This window comes from Lissotriton helveticus, chromosome 5_1 (genome assembly GCF_964261635.1).
Source record: "Lissotriton helveticus chromosome 5_1, aLisHel1.1, whole genome shotgun sequence".
NCBI classification, from domain to species: domain Eukaryota; kingdom Metazoa; phylum Chordata; class Amphibia; order Caudata; family Salamandridae; genus Lissotriton; species Lissotriton helveticus.
Window position 1 is genome coordinate 617,331,344 of NC_136065.1, and position 26,050 is coordinate 617,357,393.

Consider the following 26,050-nt stretch of genomic DNA (forward strand, 5'->3'; position numbering starts at 1 on the left):
GTATATTTGCATATTTGCTGTCGTTGGTCCGTCCGTGTGCCTCGAAGGCACGGAAAAAAGGGCGGAACTGACGTCATCACGCCGGCGTGGGCCTGATATGGGGTCGGTGACGTCAGACGGAGTCGCGCGCGATGCCGTGCTCCTGTGACGTCGCCGTACTACGAAGAAAATTTCCGAACGTTGCTGGCGCAAGGGGGATATTCACAAGGTGAGGAATCCACAGGCAGATATAGTATCTACCAGAAAAAGCGTTACCGAAGGTAAGTAACTTGTTCTTTTTGTTAATAGCATCACCATTGATTGAGTCGCAATCGTGTATATACAATCTGTGTAAATTAATGTAGATATGGAAGTGATGTAAATACTGTCCATACTGTTTGTAAAAGTGTCTTTTTGTACTGTACATTCTAAAAACTGAGTTAACAGTACACCATTACGTTGCCAAAAGTGGACTGAAATATGATGCATATACATATTCTTTTGATTTAAGATGAATATGACTACTATTTGTATGTTCTCTTGAAACAAATTGATGTTCACTACTGTGACAAGCCTTTAACTGAGAAGTCAAGTTAAAATAATTTTCCTAAGGAACATTGTTCTTTTGTTATTGATTATACCCAGTTCCTTGGGAATATTGGGTCGCCCTATTGACTGTCTTGAATTAGGCGTCGTACCACTCGTTTCCATATCGTGGCCACCAGCCGCACCAGCGGGGGGCCTCGGTCTCGTCGCCCCCCTACCTGCCAGAGCAGCGCTCCCAACTGTTCGCTCCCATACGTCCCTGCCAGGAGGGACCTCTCCCACGAGGGGTCCGTATCTAGCCATGCGATAGCATGTTGCAGTTGTGTCGCAAAATAGTAAAGTTCCAGGTCCGGGACTTCTAGCCCCCCCTTGCCCCACCTACATTTCAGGACCTCTAGATTCACCCTACACCGCTTCCCATTCCACAGTAAGAGGACCAGCAGGGAATCCAGTTACCTAAAGACTCGGTGCGGTAGTTCATAAAAAGACCCTTGCATTGTGTACAGACATCGTGGGAGGACCACCATTTTTATTAAGGCGATGTTCCCCATCAATGAGAGCTTAAGGGTGTTCCAGAAGGCGATACTCCCCTGCAGGCCCCGGATTATCCTCCTCATGTTACGTTGGAAGAAGATTGCCGCATTCCGTCCAATCCATATCCCCAGATAACGAAGCGTGTCGTCTACCCATGGGAGTCCCGTCTCCGGGCGCTGAACCCCTTCCCAGTCGGTCTGCTCTCCAATAGCGTATAGCTGTGATTTGGTATATTCACAACGAGCCCGGAAGCTTCTGCAAACTGCGACAGTGCGGCCATCAGGGTTGGCAATGACTGCGTCAGCCGATTCAAGTAGATCAACGCATCATCAGCGTATAGGGACATTACGTGCTCCTATGTCCCCCCACTTGTATGCCCTGACCCTTCAGCACCGTGCGGAGATGACACGCCAGCGGTTCCATTGCCAGAGCAAAGAGTAAGGGGGAGAGCGGACGTCCTTGACGCGTCCCCCTTGTTTTAGGTATTATGTCCGACACGTACCGCCCTGTGCGGACCCTAACTGCTGGCTGAGCATAAAGCAGTTTTATCCACTGAAAAAACCCATCCCCTAACCCCATTTTCAACAGTACCTTCCAGAGATAGGCCCAACGGATCGAGTCGAACGCTTGTTCGATGTCAAGAAATACTAGGGTGTTCTGCTGGGCTTGTCCCCCCCAAAGCCTGCTTTATGTGGGCCAGGCGACGGATATTCCACAGTGTATTCCTGCCTGGAATAAAACCAGACTGGGCATCATGGACCAGCTGTCTAAGATAGGGGAGGAGTCTACTTGCCAGCACCTGACTAACAATCTTTAGATCCACATTCAGCATGGATATAGGCCTATACGAACCAGAAAGAAGAGGATCCTTACCCGGCTTGGGTATCATAACTATCATTGCTGCCCTCATGGAGTCTGGGAGGGAGCCGCGGTCATGGGCCTCCGCCATAATTTCAAGGAGTTTCGGGACGAGGACCCCCTTGTACTCTTTATATAGTTTGGCTGCTAATCCGTCCAGCCCGGGGGACTTTGCTGACTTCAGGTGGGCTATCACCGCGCGTTCCTCCTCCTCCTCCTCCTCCTCCTCCTCCTCCTCCTCCTCCTCCTCCTCCTCCTCCTCCTCCTCCTCCTCCTCCTCCTCCTCCTCCTCCTCCTCCTCCTCCTCCTCCTCCTCCTCCTCCTCCTCCTCCTCCTCCTCCTCCTCCTCATCCTCATCCTCATCCTCATCCTCATCCTCATCCTCATCCTCATCCTCATCCTCATCCTCATCCTCATCCTCATCCTCATCCTCATCCTCATCCTCCTCATCCTCATCCTCATCCTCATCCTCATCCTCATCCTCATCCTCATCCTCATCATCCTCATCCTCATCCTCATCCTCCTGACAGTCTTCGTCGACACAGGGCAGTTGCAACCCCTCAGGATATATTTCCACGCCCTCAGGGCCCGTGGGGGGTTGTGACTCGGAGTATATTTTACATAAATGGGACCGAAATACATAATTTATCTCCTGCTGGGTATATACCATCTGGCCCATATCATTCTTCAGTGCCTGAATAGGGTGGGGTTGAGTTTCCGCCCGAATCAGATGTGCCAGCAACCACCCAGCCTTGCCACCCTCTCTATACCATCTCCGTCTGCTGGCAGTTCTATTAAATTTGCCAAGCGAGGCCCACGTGTCCCCCAGCTGCTGGCGCGTGGCAGTCCATTCAGGCCGCCTCTCCTTATCAGTGGGGAAGTCTTTTTCCAACGTCGCCAGCTGTTCCTTATATCGGCGGAGATCACCCTCCCTTCTTTACCCCCACCTCCGTGGACAAACAGATCGTCCCATTCAGTCGCCCTTGTGCTAGATGAGCCCCAGTTAACCTCCAGATACGCCTCGAGCCCCTGTAGGATAGCATTTTTGTAGGTCGGGTCGCCCAACGCCTCCTGTTGAGCCTCCATAGTGGGACCCTAGGCCGTGGTCTGCTCAACGAATACGTGAGCAGGAGCGGGGAGTGGTCGGACAGGTATTGAGCCAAATATTGGATCTCTGCTACTCTGTGCATTGCCGTTCTCTGGAGAAAAAAATAGTCCAGTCTACTATGGGTATTGGCAGCAGGTGTGTGGCACGAGTACACCCGACAATCGGGGTTGCAGTGCCTCCATGAATCTAGTAAGCCATAACTCTGGAGCATCTGGACCATCGCTTCTCTCGTCTTAGATTTGGCATCTAATTTTGGGGGGTACCTATCTAATTCCCCATCAAGGGCACAATTAAAGTCTCCTGCAATAAATGGCTCCGTTTCCGGGTCCAGGTCTAACTGTCCCAGCACTCGACCTAGAAACTCCCCATCATCACTGTTTGGAGCGTAAATATTTACCAGGCTTATATTACGCCCATCTAGTGTCCCCGCCACCATCACATACCTCCCTTCCGGATCCTGTTTAGTGTGCACGACCTTGAAGGGGACTCCCGGCGCCACCCAAATCAATGCACCCCTGGCGAACCCCGAGTAAGATGTTGCGAGAAACTGCCCCCGCCATCCACATTGGACATACTTGAGACAGTACCCCCATTGGTGCGTCTCCTGAAGCAAGGCTATGCTTACCCCATAGCGCCGGAGGTAGGTGGCCGCCCTGATTCGCTTAATGATGTTATTGAGCCCCCTGACATTCCATGTTATCAGCTTATACCGTAGTGAATCACCCATCATGTGTTAGCAGTCCGTGATATCTCGGCACCCTAATATCCCACAAGGGATCCCCCCCAGCATTGCAATGCGACCCTCCAAAAAGCAGACATCTTGCGTGTCCCATAAAGTAGCAACATTTAGACCCGGCAGTAACCTCCACACAACCAGAACAAGAAACCCCAACTCCCCACACCCACAGGCGGTAGCCCTGCATCCACCTAACCTGTTCCTGGTCAGAGGACACAGTACCCCGCCCCACAGCTCCACCCATTCTTTAGACCCTCCCTCAACTTGTAATCAATGAATGGAAAAATACAAAAAAGTATGTTCAAAAGTCCAAGGGAATACCTCACCCCCCGAGTTGATGTTCAGCCGACTGACTGGTACCGTGCAGCCCGCCCGACCATCGGTCTAGCCCTGCCGTCACAGCACTCTACAGCCAGCCAGGTAGTTCAATAAGTGGCGCAATAGTATACCCTCTTGAAAGCAACAGGTTTCGAGCCCACCACCCTCTCTGTCCCCCGAGTCTATGGGCGGATGGCCCCTTTTACAAGTCCTTCGGGCCTGGACAGTACCCCTGGGTAAAAAAATATAGAAATACTCAGTGTCCATGACCCCACTTTTCGCACTCTTACCACCGGGTCCACCAGTCAGTTGCCTCCCGAGGTCTCAACCACCGGGCTGGAGGCACCTCCCGACTCCGATTGCGTTTCCTGTACCAAGCACAATGGGGAGAACTGGTTCTGGGTCTGGATCGCCTCCCCGTTCTGCCCGGAGAGTACCGTCTGGACCCACCGTGATACTTCCTCCCGCTGCAAGATCACGGCCTCTCGGGTTCTGATCCACCTCTTCACGTCGTTGGTTCTGCCGCCGCCTATTCCGTTGTCTCTGCTCTTGCCATCCCTGTGTTTGGTTGTGGTCCGCCAGGCCCAGCGAGTCCATCCAGCCATCCGCGTCCGATGGGTTATCAAAAAAATGTGTCCTGTCTCCGTGTTGTGCTCGGAGCCTGGCCAGGAAGAGCAAGCTATATTTAATATTCTGGCTCCGCATCCTTCTCTTTAAGCTTAGAAAGTCGTTCGTAGATCTTGCACCCTCCTCGTGTAGTCGGGGAAAATATGGATGTCGTGATTGTCAAATCTAGGCGGGTCAGTTTTGCGGATGTGTTCCAGCATCGTGTTCCGGTCCCTAAAATTGAAGAGTCTAGCTATTATGGCCCTAGGCGGGGATCCCGGCTTCGGCGGCGGCCCCAGAGTCCTGTGGGCCCTCTCCACTGCAAACATTTTGGAGAGACCTAGGGTTGGGAAAACCCTGCCAATCCAGTCCTCGAGGAATCTGTCCGCCGCCGGCCCTTCTGCCCGTTCCGGAAATCCCAGAAAGTGAAGCTCATTCCTTCTGGACCGTCCTCGCGCATCTTCTGCCCGATCCTCCAAGCTGGCCGTATGGTCCTGGAGAGCCGTGACCGTCTCCCTCAGCTGACGGACGTCGGATTGCAATGCGCTCAGGTCTCCCTCCGTGTTGGTAACCATGTCTGCCACCTTCCTGAGGTCCAGGCGCAAATGGTTGATATCCATAGCCATCCCGTCCATTTTTGTTTCCAGCGCCACTCAGGAGTCACGGATCGGCGGTAAGATATCGTCTTATCGTCGGTGCCGCTCGAAGTCGTAGACATTGCCTGACTGCTAAGCTGAAGCCCTGATAAGGATATCGCTTCTGTCCTGACCTGGATTGCTGATTTAAATAGTCAGTCCGTCCCTTCATTGCCGGAGTTGCTGCTGTTGAACATACGGGGGATAACGAGGAGAGCGGGACTGCGAGAGCCGGAAGTCTCAGCGCTCACAAAACCACGCGCACCTGGTGACTCTTCCCGGCCCTCCTCTCTGGTGCTTCCTGCCGTCTTCAAAAACGACTCGCGGCCCCCGCTCCGCGGGAGCCGCTCGAAGTCGTAGACATTGTCTGACTGCTAAGCTGAAGCCCTGATAAGGATATCGCTTCTGTCCTGACCTGGATTGCTGATTTAAATAGTCAGTCCGTCCCATCATTGCCGGAGTTGCTGCTGTTGAACATACAGGAGATAACGAGGAGAGCGGGACTGCGAGAGCCAGAAGTCTCAGCGCTCACACAACCACACGCACCTGGTGACTCTTCCCGGCCCTCCTCTCTGGTGCTCCCTGCCGTCTTCAAAAACGACTCGCGGCCCCCGCTCCGCGGGAGCCGCTCGAAGTCGTAGACATTGCCTGACTGCTAAGCTGAAGCCCTGATAAGGATATCGCTTCTGTCCTGACCTGGATTGCTGATTTAAATAGTCAGTCCAGTCGGTCCCTTCATTGCCGGAGTTGCTGCTGTTGAACATACGGGGGATAACGAGGAGAGCGGGACTGCGAAAGCCAGAAGTCTCAGCGCTCACACAACCACGCGCACCTGGTGACTCTTCCCGGCACTCCTCTCTGGTGCTCCCTGCCGTCTTCAAAAACGACACGCGGCCCCCGCTCCGCGGGTGCCGCTCGACGTCGTAGACATTGCCTGACTGCTAAGCTGAAGCCCTGATAAGGATATCGTTTCTGTCCTGACCTGGATTGCTGATTTAAATAGTCAGTCCGTCCCTTCATTGCCGGAGTTGCTGCTGTTGAACATACGGGGGATAACGAGGAGAGCGGACTGCGAAAGCCAGAAGTCTCAGCGCTCACACAACCACGCGCACCTGGTGACTCTTCCCGGCCCTCCTCTCTGGTGCTCCCTGCCGTCTTCAAAAACGACACGCGGCCCCCGCTCTGCGGGAGCCGCTCGAAGTCGTAGACATTGCCTGACTGCTAAGCTGAAGCCCTGATAAGGATATCGCTTCTGTCCTGACCTGGATTGCTGATTTAAATAGTCAGTCCGTCCCTTCATTGCCGGAGTTGCTGCTGTTGAACATACGGGGGATAACGAGGAGAGCGGGACTGCGAAAGCCAGAAGTCTCAGCGCTCACACAACCACGCGCACCTGGTGACTCTTCCCGGCCCTCCTCCTCCTCCAATATAAGGAACACCCATAACACTACCGCGGGACGGAGCACGGGGCGAAGCCCGGGCAAAGGGCGGGCCCTCTTAGGCCCTCAGAGGCCGAAGCAGGCTGGGCCCATTTATTTTCATTTTAAAAACTGTTCGCCTGTCTATATTGTTCATTTCCTCTTGTCTGGCATAGACATTGTCTCTTTGTCGGGCAGTTCCTGTTCCTCACAGTCCTTTCTTGCGCAATTGGTTGACAGTAATTTTATTTATTACTTAGTTTGTATTGAGGATTGCACTTGATATACTCCCTATTTTAAATACGATCATGACTGCTAAAAAGCTTCGTTCAGGGAGACTTTTGGTAGGAAGATCTTGTGCAAAAACTAAATCTAACCCACTTCGAAACAAGGAAGCTCAAAACCCCCAACTAAAGGGCCAGTATCAACTATTCCAATTTTGGGAAACGCCCAAAGATAAGAACAAGACTATGAATATTGGTGTAGTGGGTCCCCTTGTGGGGTCTCCTAAGCAGGCATTGGAGGGTCTGCTTATGGAAAATAAATTAGCTAAGAGCCCACTGGGTTGTGAGGAAATTAATCCGACACACCTTACTGCCTCCCTTTACACTAAGTCGTCCGCTCCCAGAGCTGAGTATGTGCAGCAATATAATACTTCTTTAATGCCGGGGATCAACTCGATACAAGAACTAGTAGGTAGTTCCCCTCAAAGGGAAGCAGGAAATGAGGACTCTCAAATGCTAAATATTGGTTTGGAGCTTTGTAAGCGGTACTTAGTAGATGGATCATTGAAGCTATCTGAGGCCACGAAGACACAGTTTATCTCCACTCCCTCTGGTCTTCAACTTTATAGTAGTACCCCCTCTGTTAAATCCCAAGATATTTCCTCCCAGTCCAACATCTCAAAAAGTCCCGAGCTGAATATATCAGGCATTCTTCCAACTTCCTTCCCCTGCCCAGAGATACTCGATAAACCTATTTCCGAGTCCCTGATCGCTTTAGAACATCTGCTGTCCTCTATATTACAGTTATTGGGTACATTTGTGGGTAGTTCCGATTGTGTTCTGGAAACAGTTATCCAGATATTGAAGGTCCTTGTAAATAATTATTTGGAAAAGTTACCCAGAACTGATCAAGGTGGTTTGTTAGGGCCTAAAACCTGTGGTGATATCTCTCCAGGAACAAAGTCCCCGGACTCTCCTCATAATTCAGACCAGAATACCCCGGCTATTACCGTTAGAAACGAGCTTCTGTCAGCCCCTAAATCTTCTGCACACAATTGTATTGCGGATTTGGTTCTTGAAGTTATAATAGAAACCGGCGAAGTAGTTGATTCTAATTCTGTTAAAGAGTTTTTTCCTATTTTCGTCCAAGAGACTAAGGAGAAGGGGGAAAAAGAAAAAATGGATAAGCTAAAAAAGAATAGAGGAAAAAAGAGGAAACCTATCCGCAGAATTAGAAAAAAGAGGCAGAGACAAATAATTTTTGATGATCTTCAAGACTCGCATGTTAAGAGTGATGATAATAATTCTTTGCCGGTTGCTATTGGGTCTGAAGATGGAAATCCGAAGCATGGCTCCAATATGCAAATAGATGATGTTCCAGCTCCCCCCTTAGAGTATAACGACATCTTCTCCAGCAGTACGAATCTCAATTTTGGAAGCTTAAATACTGGTTTTGGGAGGTCAGCGAATCCTTTTCCGATAGTGAAGATGTTAAAATCTACTTCTAACGTAGCATCTGCCCTTAATCCAACGGCCCCCTCTTTTTTCACCTCGGTAGAAGGTGCAGTATGCTCCAAAAAATCCTCGGTTAACCCAATAGAGGATAGTATAGACACGCTGACGTTAGATTTCCTCCCTCTCTTTGATCCTGACTTGATAATGAATAGATCTTTTCTTCTTAAGTATTTCAAAGAGATGGAGTGTCTGAAGCTAATCCAAACTAATGACATTGATTTGGTCTCAATTTTGAGAGCCGAGGCAGGATCTTTCAGCAGGGTAAGGTTCTACTCCAAACTTATTGTGAACCTCATTTTGAGGCAGGCTGAGAGTTTCCAGAGTCGTGGGATTGATGTAATGCCTTTCTTCACCAAATGTAGAGATGACCCCTCTGATAGGAGGACCTCGGGCCCGAGTCAGGCCGACCCTCCTACCATTTTTGAGGATTTAAAGATCCACATTTCTAAATCTAAACGGCTAGTGACACATATAATTTCTCCCTCTCTATCCCTAAATGGTAATAGAGTAGAGAATAGTCAGCAATGGAATTGGTTACCGGGTGCTCTATCAGGTAAATCAACTGACAACCCTAAATTATTTTCTCATCTTTAGCAATAACTTACAAATTATCTCATGGAATGCTGCTGGTATTAATAACAGTCCCGAAAAGTTGCAGTATCTTTATTCCTTGAAGGCTAGTGTGATCTGTATTCAAGAGACGTGGTGTGTGGACAAAATGATATTGGGGAGGGATTATTTCGTCCTAGAAGGAGGGGCTGTCCCCTCTAAGAGGGGTCATGCTAAAGGGGGAATTGCATGCCTGTTATCTAACCGGATAAAGTGGAATTATTCCTACCACTTAGATCCTAGCAACCTCTTCCAGGCTGTGACATTATTTAGTTTTGATAATGTGGAAAAGAAAAACCCCCTGGTAATAATAAACGCTTATATCCCCCCCCAATGTCTGCTTTAATGGAGTATTAAAACAAATCTTTGTTTTCATTAAACAAATTAAGGATACAGTTCCCTCCTCCCAGGTAATTTTATTGGGTGATCTCAACTGCAAAGTCGCAAATTTAAGCTTAGATCTGTTTAGAAACAAGCTTAAAGAGGAATATTTTCAGATTCCACAAGCTCTTTTCCCAGAGAAAATTAGAACAAATAAGAGAGGGAAATTGCTCCTTAAAGAACTCTCCGAAACAGAGGGTATAATAGCAAATGGAAGGCTTCCCTCCGATACTCCAGCACACTTTACGCATAAATCCAATCAAAGTGAGTCGATCTTGGATTACATAATCATTGATTATGGTTCCTTTTATCTCCTGAGAGATCTGGTGGTCTCTCAGACTCTATTCAGTGACCATAAGGTGATTATTTTAACCCTCTCTATATGTCCACCCTATGCTGACCCTTGGTCCCTTAATGTTGATCGGGTCAACTTTAGTAATAAAACTGGAAGATGTTTTTGGAACTCAAAAGCCATGAAGGGCCTGGAACTTATTTTGGAAAAAACACTAAAAGTTCTTCATAATTGGTTAGGGGCCGAATTAATCTCTTTTGAGGATTTTATGAAGGAGGTCACTCTAGCCGCAAGAAAATCCAATTTAACCACAAAAACGTTTTTACCTCCCAGATCGGTATTCCTCCTAAATAAGGAAATAAATAAACTGGTGAGGGAACAATATTTGTCTAGATCCCCCGAAAGATCCCGCAAAATAGTCCTCTTAAAAAGAAGGAGACGCAGGGCCAAGATAAAAATAAAAAAAGAAAAAGAGGATTCTTTATGGATCAATCTGCGAGAGGCCGTAGTAAACGGTCACGCAAGATTATTCTGGTCTTTAATCGGGGAGGGCTGTGGAATAAGAGTAAGTCCCCGTCCAATCCCCATATCCGAGCAAATCTGGGTCAATTACATTGCTAATTTATATGCTAGTAATGGCCCGGTGGCCGAGTATGGGGGATTCGGTAATGATAGTGATTTTCCAATAAATTTCCCTACTGAAAAAACTATTGAATTGGCTATAAAGGAACTGCGCCTTTCTGGTGCAATGGGCCCTGATGAGCTCCCAATATCCGTTCTGAAACAGGACCCAGTTGCCTGGAGCAAAATTCTTTTCCCCGTATTTAGATTTTGTTTCGTGAGTAAATCCGTTCCCTCGTCCTGGAAAGGGAGTATATTGGTGCCTCTGTTTAAGAAGGGCGATAGGAATGAACCTAAGAATTACCGCCAAATCGCCCTTCTTGACGCAATTGGTAAAGTTTTCTCTAAATGCCTCCTCTACTCGATTAACGACTGGGTTGATAGGAATCACATATTACCCTTAGAACAGACAGGCTTCCGCAAAGAACATGGAACCTTGGACAACCTTACCGCACTTCAGATAATCTCTGATAAATATGTACGAGTTCGTGGGGGAAGATTCTTTGCGGCGTTTATAGATTTCTCCACAGCGTTCTACAAAATGGACCGGCCGTTGCTGTGGAGAAAATTAGCCGCATTAGGCATGCCTCCTCTCCTGTTAGATCTGGTTAAGGCTCTCTACTCAGATACATGGTGTCAAGTCCTTCAAGGAGGGGATATGGGGTTATCCCAAGTTATTCCTTCCATCAACGGACTAAAGCAGGGTTGTCTTTTGGCACCTCTGCTTTTTTCCCTATACATTTCAGATCTCCCTATGTCTTTATCTGTTTGTGACGGTATTGCCCCATCTTTGGGGGGAACTCCAATTTCTTGTTTGCTATATGCGGACGATATTCTTATGTTGGACTTAACGCCCAAAGGGCTAAATAATCGTCTGCATGCTTTGCACCTTTTTGCTGAATCACATTACTTAAAGATAAATGCTGCTAAAAGTAAAATTATGTGTATCTCAGGGAGGAAAAAAACAAAATACGAGAATTTTGGTTGGTCAGTAGGAGGTCATAAGTTGGAGGTGGTTAAGTCTTATGTCTTTCTGGGGAAAATAATTTCCGATAACCTAAGTGACAAGGCCCACATTGATAATAACACCCGGAAGGCCCTGTCTCAGGGTAAAAGCTTGAGTGCATTATACTCTGCCACAGAGAGAAGACATTTCTCTTACTTGCTAGAGGTTTTTAGGGCGAAAATCCCGTCTTCCCTTTTGTATGGAATTGAAATAGTCGACCTAGGGCAATGGGGTTTTTTACATGTTGCAGAAGGTAAATTTCTGCGGTTTTTAGCCTCTATTATTTTATTTATTTATTTATTTTTAAAATTTCTAAAGCGCACAAATACCTTACGGTGTCTCGGCGCTAAAGAGACCTAAGAAGGGCCCCAAATCTTTCCAGATTCTGGGTTTCAGCCACCACACAAAGTGCAACTGAAGCAGAGAACGGAGAGATTGGTACCTCCTGCACAGTGGCATCCCTGAGACTTGAGTTTGGCATCCGTAGTAGTTGGGTGCAGGGCTTGGCAGGGCTAGTGCGTTGGGTAGCCAGTCTGGCCAGAGGGGAAGAGGGGACTTTGAGACACCTAATGAAGTCGGAATTGCTGGGCACCTTAAGGGAGTTCTCCTTAATTGTAAAGAATTTTAGAAGTGCAGTCGCACTATTACAATTGGAGGAGAGTACTCTTCACTCTGTCTGCCGTCCAGTTAAAATCGCTTTTGAAACAGGCCTCGTGGGATCTTAGTTTTAGGTTGGACAGGGAACTCATACTTGAAAAAAAGGGAGTAACCCCTTTTACTGATACTTGCATATTAAAGCGTATGCAACCCTATGTCACCTGGAATTTATCCCATGGTATACGGCGGTTTTGGCTTCTCCTGAGGCAGAATCTACTCCCTTTAAATAATCTTATGGCTAGGTGGTATGGTTGTTCTGCAATTTGTAATCTTTGTAATTTGTTTACCCAGGACTGTACACATGTTCTCTTTATATGTCCTGCACTTCGGTTATCTCGTCGTAAGTGGCTAAGACAAATATGTTTGAAATTAAATTTTCTTACCGCCAATTCCTTCTTCCAAGCTTTATATAATCCTCCCAATGAAATGTTCTGTTTTAATGTTTTTAATTTTTTCAAATGTTTTTTAGATATCTATTAGAGGATTTCTATTAATTGTGCTGTCTTGATTATTCTGTTCCTTGGTAAAATTTGTAAATGTTTTTTGCATTTGAACAAGTACTTTGTATTATGTATCATTTTATGTGGACCTCTTCGGAGTTCCAAAACATAATAAATAATTGAATTGAATTGAATTGTTTGTAGTAAGCCATAACTCTGGAGCATCTGGACCATCGCTTCTCTCGTCTTAGATTTGGCATCTAATTTTGGGGGGTACCTATCTAATTTCCCATCAAGGGCACAATTAAAGTCTCCTGCAATAAATAGCTCTGTTTCCGGGTCCAGGTCTAACTGTCCCAGCACTCGACCTAGAAACTCCCCATCATCACTGTTTGGAGCGTAAATATTTACCAGGCATATATTACGCCCATCTAGTGTCCCCGCCACCATCACAAACCTCCCCTCCGGATCCTGTTTAGTGTGCACGACCTTGAAGGGGACTCCCGGCGCCACCCAAATCAATGCACCCCTGGCGAACCCCGAGTAAGATGTTGCGAAAAACTGCCCCCACCATCTACATTGGACATACTTGAGACAGTACCCCCATTGGTGCGTCACCTGAAGCAAGGCTATGCTCACCCCATAGCGCCGGAGGTAGGTGGCCACCCTGATTCGCTTAATGATGTTATTGAGCCCCCTGACATTCCATGTTATCAGCTTATACCGTAGTGAATCACCCATCATGTGTTAGCAGTCCGTGATATCTCGGCACCCTACTATCCCACAAGGGATCCCCCCCAGCATTGCAATGCGACCCTCCAAAAAGCAGACATCTTGCGTGTCCCATAAAGTAGCAACATTTAGACCCGGGAGTAACCTCCACACAACCAGAACAAGAAACCCCAACTCCCCCCACCCACAGGCGGTAGCCCTGCATCCACTTAACCTGTTCCTGGTCAGAGGACACAGTACCCCGCCCCACAGCTCCACCCATTCCTTAGACCCTCCCTCAACTTGTAATCAATGAATGGAAAAATACAAAAAAGTATGTTCAAAAGTCCAGGGGAATCCCTCACACACCCGAGTTGATGTTCAGCCGACTGACTGGTACCGTGCAGCCCCGCCCGACCATCGGTCTAGCCCTGCCGTCACAGCACTCTACAGCCAGCCAGGTAGTTCAATAAGTGGCGCAATAGTATACCCTCTTGAAAGCAACAGGTTTCGAGCCCACCACCCTCTCTGTCCCCCGAGTCTCTGGGCGGATGGCCCCTTTTACAAGTCCTTCGGGCCTGGACAGTCCCCCCTGGGTAAAAAAATATAGAAATACTCAGTGTCCATGACCCCACTTTTCGCACTCTTACCACCGGGTCCACCAGTCAGTTGCCTCCCGAGGTCTCAACCACCGGGCTGGAGGCACCTCCCGACTCCGATTGCGTTTCCTGTACCAAGCACAATGGGGAGAACTGGTTCTGGTCTGGATCGCCTCCCGTTCTGCCCGGAGAGTACCGTCTGGACCCACCGTGATACTTCCTCCCGCTGCAAGATCACTGCCTCTCGGGTGCTGATCCACCTCTTCACGTCGTTGGTTCTGCCGCCGCCTATTCCGTCGTCTCTGCTCTTGCCATCCCTGTGTTTGGTTGTGGTCCGCCAGGTCCAGCGAGTCCATCCAGCCATCCGCGTCCGATGGGTTATCAAAAAAATGTGTCCTGTCTCCGTGTTGTGCTCGGAGCCTGGCCGGGAAGAGCAAGCTATATTTAATATTCTGGCTCCGCATCCTTCTCTTTAAGCTTAGAAAGTCGTTCGGGAGATCTTGCACCCTCCTCGTGTAGTCGGGGAAAATATGGATGTCGTGATTGTCAAATCTAGGCGGGTCCGTTTTGCGGATGTGTTCCAGGATCGTGTTCCGGTCCCTAAAATTGAAGAGTCTAGCTATTATGGCCCTAGGCGGGGATCCCGGCTTCGGCGGCGGCCCCAGAGTCCTGTGGGCCCTCTCCACTGCAAACATTTTGGAGAGACCTAGGGTTGGGAAAACCCTGCCAATTCAGTCCTCGAGGAATAGGTCCGCCGCCGGCCCTTCTGCCCGTTCCGGAAATCCCAGAAAGTGAAGCTTATTCCTTCTGGACCGTCCTCGCGCATCTTCTGCCCGATCCTCCAAGCTGGCCGTATGGTCCTGGAGAGCCGTGACCGTCTCCCTCAGCTGACGGACCTCGGATTGCAATGCGCTCAGGTCTCCCTCCGTGTTGGAAACCATGTCTGCCACCTTCCTGAGGTCCAGGCGCAAATGGTTGATATCCATAGCCATCCCGTCCATTTTTGTTTCCAGCGCCACTCTGGAGTCACGGATCGGCGCTAAGATATCGTCTTTGTCCCGGGCTGCTGCATCCTGGTGGGACTCCATCTCCCGGTCCATTCTGGGGCGTTCAGCCGATGTTGGGCCTGGGACCGTGTACTGCACAATTTTATTCGTCTGGGCTCCCCGTAGAGGCCTGTCCCTCCCCATAGTTGGCGCGGCTGCCCAAGGGTGCTTCGCAGAGGCCTGCTGTTATCCGGCGCAACCGCGGTCAAGACCACCTCGTGCGTCGCACCCAGGCCCCTGTGTTGGTTACGCAACTCCTGTCAGTTCAGGCCGCTAGCTGCCATTGATGGAGTCCGGGCCGACTCTCTCGCCACCCCTAGGCCCCGTCAGACCAAGCTGCACCACCACACACTTGCGGCCCCGGGGTACTTCCGCCAGGCCACCTTCGGCACGTGTTTCTGCGCGGTCCCCCTCGTCGCTGTCCGGATGTTATGGCCGAAGTGGATGCTGCCCTCCACACATCGGCCCTGCAGGGACCTCACCATTAGGCCTCAGAGTCTCGTCCACGGGACAACCATGCGCCGGCACGTCGCTGCTCCACCCAGTCACGGAATCGGGGCTCCCCAAGACACACTATTTCACTGCAGGGGGAGGGGGTCCTCCGGGCCGCCCGTCAGGCCCCTCTAGTGTCAGTCCAGCATACGGACCTCCGCGCTGCCTCCAGGCACCGGTATCCGGGGCACCAGCAGGCCTCGCCGCACCAGCTTTGCTTGGGCTCAGACCCCCAGTCGCCAGGGGCTCGTCTCCAAGGACCTGTTTACGACCTCACCTCGGCAACAGAGGCCCGGTCAGGCACACCAGCAGACCTCCTTTCCTTCTAAGCTCCACCGGGCCCAGTGTTCTTCCGGAGGGGGGGTTGTCCCCAGACAGTCTGGTCCCTGCAGGCACTGAATCGTCGTCAGGCCGCCTCGTCGCCCCCAGGCAGTTGCAGCCGGGGTGCAAGCAGGCCGCACCTCCCCGGGCTCACGCAGATTCCGACGCTGGAGCCCCGCTGCAGTCAGCAAGCCGGCCGCTCACCTTCGCTGCCGATTGTCCGCACTCTCTGGCCGGGGTCCGCACACCGTCCCGCCCTCCAGTGCGGGAACACCACCAACCTCCGGGGTCCACACAGTCGCGGCGGCACGCCTCACCGACACCGCACCCCGGCGGCTGCCATCTTACGCTTTCAGGCTCTGGCGGGTCTCGAGGAATTCTGCAGCTGCGGGCAAAGGTATGGGCTCAACTCCGAACGCGCGGAGGTCCGGTGGGACCCCCCAGCTCAGGATCAGATTTAGAGGCACCACTGAGCCAGGATTATTAAGGACTGTTTACCGTTGGGGCAGGAGGTGAACGAATACACGTCTAGCCGGCCATCTTGTTAAGCCACACCCCCCAGAAATACTATATACTTATATGCAGACATACAACTCTTCTCTGAAATGCTTTTTGAGATTTGACACAAAATGGTTATTCCGGCTTTAGATCCATCCACAGAAGATTAAAGGGAGGTTGAGGGCATTACCTCTGGTCACAGATATTTGTTAGATCATTATTTCCATTCAAAGATAATAATTAAGGAATTAGTTCCACCCATAGATGGTAATTACGGTGCATGCTATTACCACAGACCGTTAGTTGTGATTTAGCTCCACCAACATATAGGTCTTAATGTTCTCTACACCTACAGTTTTTTTAGGTCTCTTTGTGAACCCACAGGCAATGACCAAAGAAGAGGAATGTGATTTAGAGAGTTTACCATTGAGGGAATTGTAGGATAACGATTCTGTATGATCCTTCCTTCGACATTCTTTTTAGCAAAATTTATAACGCTAAATCAGAGGGATCTGCAATAATATTTGTCTCATAAATAGTATTTCAGCATAGTTTTTTTCTTTAAAGACATACCACAGAGCAAGTGAAAAGGACATAAAGTGTAATAAATTATATTAAAAGGAAATTTTATTTGCTTTTACAAGGCAGAGCCCCAAGCTGGCCTGCCTTTTTATGGTCGTTAGTTCATATGTGTATTTTAACAAGAAGTATTAAAGATGGAACACCCGTTAAAAAAAAAAAAGTCCATCCCGACCATCTTATCTTCGCTACCATTACTTCATTATCTGAGGTGTTTTTGAAGGAGTAAAGGTTGTTCAACCATGCGAGCCATTCAAGGCAGGCTGCTTTCATTCTTTTTTAATAAATACCTGGATAAAGTGTAGATCTGGTGTTAGCCAAAACCTTTTGATTTTGCCAAAATTATATATAATATACTTGTAGGGGCTTTCAGCCAGGTCCTTTTCATTCATTGGGCGATTGTTTTGTCTTTTACATTTGTATTCCATCCACTACATCATGCAACCTGGGTCCGAGTGTAACCCCCTTCAGCTATTAACTAACTTCACTGTGAGTGAGGACATTCTCTTCTTTCTAAAAAGCACATCAGCTCACTAAGTAATTCTCTTGAGTGCCAGAGATTTGTATGGCAAAGTGTGTTTTTTGAGACCATTTTTTAAAATATATTAGCAAGTGCCCAGCAGATCTTCAAACAAAGTTTAAAACAAAAATGACTAAATAGATATTGACAAAGCAAAACCTGCCAATGCTAAAAACTACCAACACTTGACCTATTATCCTTGCCAGTGCTTGTTGCAATTTTAAATCTAGTGAAGCCACCACTAGAGGGTAACATGTTGCAGTGATGTTTGATGAAGAGTGAGAGAGAGCACAGGATGTACAAAAAAGGCTTGCCATTTCCTGTCCTCCTACAAGAAGGGTTCCTGTGCACAGTGACTTAGTGCACAGTAGCATGTCTGGGAGGTTTTTTAGGTCTCGCTGTCCAGCGAAAGACCTATTGTTGTCGGCTTGCCGGGAATGTGAGACAGGGGATGTGCACGCGCAAGCCCTCTGCGATTTCACCTCGTGGGCGCGCACGCCCAGCCCGGCGCCGTGCACATCTCTTGTCTCACATGCACAGTAAGTCAGCCTCTCGCCTCTCTTAATCGCGCGCACACACAGCCACACTCACGCATGCGCGCACACACACATACACCCACGCACACACGCAGGCACAATGCATCAGGACGCACGCACACAGACACACATCCCCACATATACACACGCACAGCTAACAGACACACAGCCACACATATACACACGCACAGCTACACACGCGCACACACACAGCTACACCCCCCACTCACCAGGCTTTTTCTCGCTGCGCTGCTACGGGATGTTCTGTAAGTTGAAGAACCTTCCTCGCACCGTTATGCCTTGCCTGCTCTCTCCCGGGAACCCCATCACTCCCGGAATCCCTGCTTTCTTCTGGGCTCCCTCTGCCTCCAGGGTGCCGCGCTCCGGAGCTACCTCACCGCTAGCTTGCTACAGAGACGGGGAATCTCCCGGAACTTCGCAGGCTCCTGCCTTTCAAAGTAGAGCCCGCCTCACTCGCCTGTGTTCCACGCCTCGTTATTAGTCAGTGCTTGTGATTCTCTGAGGCCGGAGAGGTCTGCTACCCCTTGTCTTGCATTTGTGCTCATCAGCACTGCCCTGTGTGTGTTCAAACACTGCTCCTTGCCCTCTGTGTGCTGAGCAGCTCTGCTCCGTGCCCTGCGTGTGTTAAACAGCACTACCCTGCATGTGCCAAGAAGCACTGTTCATTGTCTACAAGTGCCGGCACTGCGATATGCCAGGGGTGATGAACATCAAGGCTGCGGTGTTATGATTCCTCGTGGCGCATCCTTCTTTTACCGCTCTACACTTCCGGTCATCTCGTTCTTGGTTTTTATCCCTCCTTTCTCCATTTGTCATTGCTTTCTTTCTCCTTCTGAGTCCCATTTGTGCCTTGACCTCTTTATTGCTGTTTGTGCTCAGAACGGCTCATGTATATCCTCAGTACCACCGCCCGTGTGTATTCCGCTGCACCGCTCAGGGTTCCTTGTGTGCTTGGCAGCAGTGCCGTGTGTGCTCAGCCAGTGGCGTAACAACAGTCCCCGCAGCTCTTGTGGTGGTGAGGGGGCGAGCTCCAGGCCACCCACAAGGCCCCCACTGAGGCACTGTGAACTGTTGCACAGGCGGCTGGCTTAAATGGGTCGGGAGGGGAGGGGTGGGCAACATGTAAAGGGGCCCCCCTCAAGTTTTGTTGCGTAACTGTGCTCCGCAGCACTGCTTGTTTATGTGTGTGCTCAGCAGGACAGTTGGGCTGTGCGTTCTCAGCAGCGCTGCTCCCTAACTAGGTGTTTGTTTTCAGCAGCCTTGCCCCATACCCTGTGGGTTCTCAGTGGCGCTGCTCCCTGCCCTTTGCGTTCTCAGCACACTGCTCCATATATTAATGGATTTCAGCAACACTGCCCCTGTGTGTGCCCAGCAGCACTATACTGTACCTCCTGTGTGCTCAGCGGCATCGCCTCACAGAGAGTTTGCGTTCTCAAGTATTGCTTTACATGTTGTACATGCATCTTTCATGCTTACCACATGGGGCGTGGTTAAACCATCAGTGGCCTCTTACGTGTGCAGCCGTTTTCTGGGTTTATAGCCAGTTCTCCGGAAGTGCTTCAAAGTTTAAATAATATCTTGACAAGACAGCAGCACATCGGAGCCAGGTGATGTGTTTAAACTGCTAATGAGGTGAGCTGGGGAAAATAGGCTTACAGTGGGAGGACACAATTGGCAAATCACATTTTTTCCCTTAGAGCCTTCTCTCGCGATTAAAGAACACATTTAATTTGACAATCCTAATCCTACCACAACAAGACATGTCACATTTGTGTAACTTCAGTTTTATTTTCAAGTGTATCTCTTTAAATTACTGTCCGTTTTGCCTTGGACTCCTAATGAGCTTTTGACAAAATGCACGTTTTTATGTTTACACCCCTGACTTTTTGATTTAAGATTTTCTCCTTCTTCAAAGAGCCCGATTTCGTTTAATCCAGATTTAGTGTGACCCCTAAATTCTCTCCTGGAGTAATGCTTAATACGAAATTTCTATCTTTGACTGTTCACAATGTTTTTCTTAACCCCTTCCAGGCTGATGACGAGCTCAGCTCGTCATGAGCGTAACCTGCCGTGCGCTCATGACGAGCTGAGCTTGTCATGAACCGCGGGGTTTTTAAAATCGCCGCGCACAGCGGGAAAAGTCGCCGCAGCGATGCGGTTAAGGATTATGCTTGTTTCCATTTTTGGTATTCTCGCTGTTATTTTACCACTATCTTTCCCCTAATGTGCCATTTTTTTTATTCTTTCACCATAATCCATACTTTATTGTTTAGAGCTCGCATTTGCAAGAGTTTAAGCTATGGTTATTGTAAATGACAATGCCTTTTAGTTATCTGTTTTAAAAACAACACATAAATAAAAGACACTGTCATTTACCGTGCCAATAGCTCAAACTTTCGTAAATGCGAGACCTATTGCATTGCAAATGCTTGATTCTGGATCCGGGCATCCATTGGATACTGGATATTATCTGTGTTGGACACTGTTGTTCACCGCTGGTGTCCCAGAGCCTTAGATGCCATGCTCTCTAATAAGATAATCAAGTATTTCCCTTTAGACACTTGACACTCCAAAGATAGCAAGGTGAGCAGTAAAGGCTGATTCCAAGAGACGGTAGATGGTCTGCAACTTTAATACTCTTTCACAAATAATTCCATAAATAAACTTGATGGCCAGTCAGCTCTTCAAGTTTGAATACGTATTTTATTCCCATGTTGGAAAGCAAATCAGTTAACACACTGGACTGTGTGTGAGTGTTCACTTTGGGTGGACCCCTGATGGGGAACACGGGGAGGATGAGGTGCACCTGCAAAGGACACAAAGACCACTGAGTTCACTGGACGACCAATCACAGAGCCGGCTGGAACATTTCAAACCGTAGGATCGTGGCAAAGCTTACCTTGTCATATGAGGACTTTAATCCCTTTAAAAGGTCAAGGAGATTGACTTTGTTTAAATGTGTGCCCTTTTAATTTAGTTCTTATTTATTTCAAATCGTTGGAAATATCTATTTACAGAATAGTAGTACATTTTAACTAACGTTCAAATGAAAGGTCGGTCTCTTACAAAACCATTGATGTGCCTAATATTTTGGTTGGGGGCAATCTTGCAGGGAACATAGCTCCCAATGGTGCATGCTTTTGGCGCCCGGTGAGGTGCTATAACCCTAAAGCTGGCGCTGACTTTGTCAGTGATTATGTTCTGACAAAGATCAGCTTCTATGGTCTCCTATTGCCATACCTATCTGCTAACTACTAGACAGTCTTTTATCATTGTCTGTCATATTCACCATGTTTTTGTTTGTTTTATAGAGATGATTCTGCCGAAGTGGACGTGTACAACCCAAGGAAAAATGAATGGGGTAAAATTCCTCCAATGAAACAGGTATTCATTTGTTTAAATGTCTGGAAATGATTTGTGTACTCTAAAACATTACCTCATGTTATGACTTGTTTTGAAGTTAGTTTTTTAAAACACCTTTTAACAATATTTAAATGTTTTCTTGGTGTTTACTGAGAAATTTGTGGATGATTACACTTGATACCAACGAAACGTAGAAAGAGAATAGCTTGGTTTTTAACTTATTAGGCAACTGTTCATTAACTGCCCTTTCAAGATAGATTTCTTTAGCAGCGGATTAACACTAACTTCTTGAGATCTGTTCACTTCGAATTGAGACTATTTAGTGTTTCACTCTTGCTGGTCCAAGAACGTTGACGGAAGAACCATTGATAAAATCTTCAACTTGACATCTGTAGTAGGCTTGACATCTTAGTCGATGCTTTTTCCATCGTTGGGTTTAGCTACTTCTAGAGATGATTTAGGACTGCTGAAAAGAAAGAATTCTCAAGAGCTTCTTTTGCCTGTTCATACCTCCCCAAGTAAGGTATTGCCTTGTCCTCTCGAAGAAATCTTTGACTATGGAGCTGATGAAGAGAAGTCAGGTGATGATGATAGGTTTTGGGCTGCTCGAAGTCCTTCTGAACTCCTTATAAAGTGCCAGGGTGATGAGGATGAAGAATAATTTCTTTACCCAGAGGTTACTAATCAGGAAAGACAAGCTACTCATACAGTACAAATGCCAATGTCTCTTGTCTCAAACTTCTAACATATGGTATTACTACCGCAGATTTCCTCCCTTGGAGCCGGCATCTTCCGTTCCTCAGACACCTATTCCGCAACCTTCCTTGCTCATCAGATCTCCCCCTTCAGTTGCTCCTGTACCCACAGTGGCTCAACATTAGGAAGAGACACATACTACTGATGAAGAAAGAGAAGAGGGAGAGTTAGATGAAGTATCCCTTCCTAACGAATGGGATGATTACCAGATCCAGACACCATCGCCTTCCACTCCACCTCCTATAGATTCATTACCTGAAGATATAGGAGGTTTCCATACACTTATGGAAAGAGCAGTGAAGAGATTTCAGCTTTCTATGGTCCCCAAGCAAGCTGACTATTTCTTATATGATTTTAAGGAACAAACGAAGAGACAAGTCTGCGGCTATCCCGATTATAGACTTCATATGGCATGAGGGCTTAAAGGTCATGAAGACCCAGCCTCAATTCCTGCAGTCTTGCCTAAATTAGAAAAGAAATACAAGGCTCCGGATAACTCTCCTGTCTGTCTTATAGGGCAACCTAAACCTGACTCAGTAATATCTCAGGCTGCACAACGCCATGCCAGAAAGCCTTAATTTCCATTATCGGCCCCTCCTGCTAGAGATGGAAGATGTCTCAATTCCATTGGCAAGATATTTTCAACCATGGCAGCAACAACTGTCAGAGCGCCCAATTCACTCTGTATCTTAGGCAGATACGACAGGCAAATGTGGTCAGACATTTCGCCCTTTATAGAGTTGTCGCCGGAGGAATCCAAAGCTGAAGCGTTAAACATTTTGCAAGAGGGAGAAAGTATCTGTGCTGAGATCAGTGACTGCGCAGTGGATGTCTCTTCCACAGGATTACGCCAACTGGCTGGGCCTGCGGTCCTGAGGCGTCAGGGCTGGTTGAAGGCTACTTCTTTTAGACAAGAAGTTCAAACAAAAGGGATTGACATGCCTTATGATGGTGAATCCCTATATGGCCAACATATTGATGAAGCACTTCAGACCATAAAGAAAGATACTGCAAAGGCTCTCGGCACTCCGCAATTTAGAAAACAGCCCCTTCGTGGAGCAAGAGGTCGTGGTTCGTCATCCTTTCGAGGAGGATACAATCAATATAAACAATATCAATCGTACCAAGGACAACCAAGGTACACATATTCACAGCAGCAACAGTCATTTAAGCAACCTCCGGCCGCCTCCTACAAGCATTACAGAGGGAAGACTACCTACAGGGGCAGAGATCACTCCAAGAAACAGTGACAACTGCCTACTGCCAACCACTTTTCACATCAATCTGATAAAAGTTGGAGGGAGAATCTCCCATTTCTTCTCCAAATGGTCTGCAATAACAACGGACAGATGGGTTTTGGACATAGTTTCCAGGGGTCACACTTTGGAATTTGTGAAGATTCCTCCAAATTGTCCTCCCAGAGGTCCTGCTCATTTAAATGAACTTTTGTCCCATATAAAAAATAATGTTAAAGAAAGGAGCGATCGAAATGGTACCAAATTTACAGAAAGGAACAGGGTTCTATGCTAGGTTTTTCCTCATAAAGAAGAAATCGGGAGAGTGGCGTCCCATTCTGGACCTTCGTTCCCTCAACAAATTCCTAAAGAAGCAATCCTTCTGAATGTTGTCTCTTCAGAAAGTGCTTCAATTGATAAATCCGGAGGTTTTCATGGCAACCCTAGACCGTCAGGATGCTTATTTTCATATCCCTATCCTTCCCAGACACAGAAAATTCCTGCGCTTCAGAGTGGCTGGCAGAGATTTCCTATTCCAGGTCCTACCCTTTGGCCGTCTTTCAGTGCCCGAGTGTTCACCAAGGTCCTAGCACCGGCGGCAGCTCATCTTCGTCAGGATTGAGTCCAAATCTTCCCTTATCTGGACGACTGCCTCATAAGGGCGAAATCTTTTTCAGTAGCAAGCAGTCACACTCGAAGATGTCGTTCTCTCTTCCAGTCCTTGGGTCTCTCGATAAATCTAACAAAATCTCAGTTAACCCCTTCAAAGGTTAAGACTTTCCTAGGGGCAACCTTAGACACTTACCAAGCAAAGGCCTTTGTCTCACAAGAAAGACAACAAAGTATTTACAAGTTACCAGCTCTGCTACTCACAAAGAAGTCCATTTCTGTCCGCAAATTCAAATCGCTTCTGGGAATGTTGTCCTCTTGCATTACCCTAATTCCCAACTGTCGCCTGCGAATGAGACCCTTGCAAGAGGAGCTAGATAAACAATGGTTGCAGGTCTCAGGGTCCTTCGACGATATTATCAGAATAACACCTCAGATGAAACGAGCATTGGCATAGCCAATAGGTCTCGCCTTTGGGACCTTATAAGTATTCAGTTATGCAGCACAATATCCTTGGTGCAACAACATCAACTGTTGCATGGCTAAACACATATAAGGTCCCGAAGGCGAGACCTATTGGCTATGCCAAGGTTTGTTTAAATACCAATAACCATTGCTTTTCGTCCTCTACGAGCACTATATGTATTGCACTGTCTAGTTATGGTCACTACACTGGGGTTCACAAGAAACGTACATAGTGTAAATGCACAACTGCAAATATATTTTTCTACATGAAACATTGTTATGTCAAATAAATGATATTCACTTCGGCTGAAGTGAGTAAAGCAGCGATCCATGTTCTGTGGGCTTGTATGTCTTTCTATATAATATGTTCTGTGATATTGATAAACCTAACTAAGTCCAGGTGTTATTATACATTTTCTTTGTTTCTGCTAAAATCGCACAATATATACTATTACTTGCTTACATTTGGATTCACTAATGAAATGAGTTCCTTGTGAACACTGTTTCTGATTATTAGCAATACCCCGTCCGTAAGTACATATGGGTCGCTCTTGTCTCTTTGTATAATAATGGAATGTCTACATGCATATAGACACTTTGGCACAGATTCTGAAAGGTATCATGCAATGCAGCGAGGCACCCAAAGAGGCTGTGCTGCATTGTGTGACAGGGAGAAAGCAGGAGAGCGCCATGTTCACAGAGATATGGCTCCCTCCTTCCCTCTCCAGAACGTTGGCGATGATTTCAGCTGCCGTGCGCCAAGCACACACCTTAGCGCCATAGTGCTAGGGTGCGGGCCTGAGTCTACCATAGATTTTGTACAGGAAGGGTTCCCATCCGGTATAAAATGCTATTGATAGACAAGTTGAAAACGTTTTCCTACTTTCTATGCGTGCTTCAGTGTGCAGCACGAATGCAAAGTTGGGGGAAAAAAGTCTCCTTTTTGTGCCTGCTTCCCAGCACCGTTACATTTTTGTGGTAAACTCTGTCTGCTAATCTTAGTAGATGGGGTTTAGCGTTGAAAAGCATGGGGGGTTGCATGGGAATGCCCATGTACCACCCATGTAACACCCACTTAAAGCAAAGTAATGCACAGCAGCGTTCCGCTCTGCTTTACGGTTCTTTTCCATGCAAACCAACTCTAATACCAATTAGCGTTGGTTAGTTAATCCCCAAATAATTTTGTAGCTCTAACCTGACGCTAAACCTAACACAAACCCGATGCTAAAAACTTGTGAATCTGGGCCTTGGAGCTGCTGTGTTTGGATGTTTGAGACTAGCAGTTTATACTGCACCCCAGCTTTTGAGGCAGTGTCTGGGCATATGATTGGATCAGGGCAGTGGTTCTTAAACTGTGGTCCAAGGATGCCTCGGGATCCGCAAGACATGCTCAGGGGGTCTGCAACTGTTTTACAAAATTACATTTTATTATAATTAATAAGGTATAGCAAATAAAGAAACAATTTTGAAATGTTTAAATCTTTTTCTATGTTCGGGAATTAAACAAAATATTTGAATATTTGAGCATGTGTTCGGTATATACTTGTTTTTGTATTTTTGTGCATTGTTTCGATGATCAAATCATCGAAAATGCTTAGGGCAGGGGTTCCCAGCTTCCAATACTGATTCAGTGGGCCTCCCCAGATTCCAATAATGATTCATTGGTGGTCCACAGAAGTAAAAAAGTTAAGAACCACTGAGCGAGGGCATTTAAGCCAATGCCTTTAGCACTGTTCAGAGGTTTTCAGTCTGAACCTTGGCAGTTAGGGTTGTGCAGGGACATTTTAGACTGTTCCTGAGCAGATGAGGTATGTGC

At 47.6% G+C, this 26,050-nt stretch overlaps 1 protein-coding gene across 3 annotated transcripts in view; it reads left to right on the forward strand.

The window, feature by feature from the left end:
* Positions 1-26,050, forward strand: part of KLHL21 (kelch like family member 21) — a 401,837-nt gene that overhangs the window by 358,021 nt on the left and 17,766 nt on the right. For all 3 annotated transcript variants that reach the window (XM_078642984.1, XM_078642983.1, XM_078642982.1), the window contains one exon: positions 21,118-21,190. In XM_078642984.1, the coding sequence (XP_078499110.1) occupies positions 21,118-21,190 (73 nt within the window). The remainder of the gene's footprint in view (positions 1-21,117; positions 21,191-26,050) is intronic.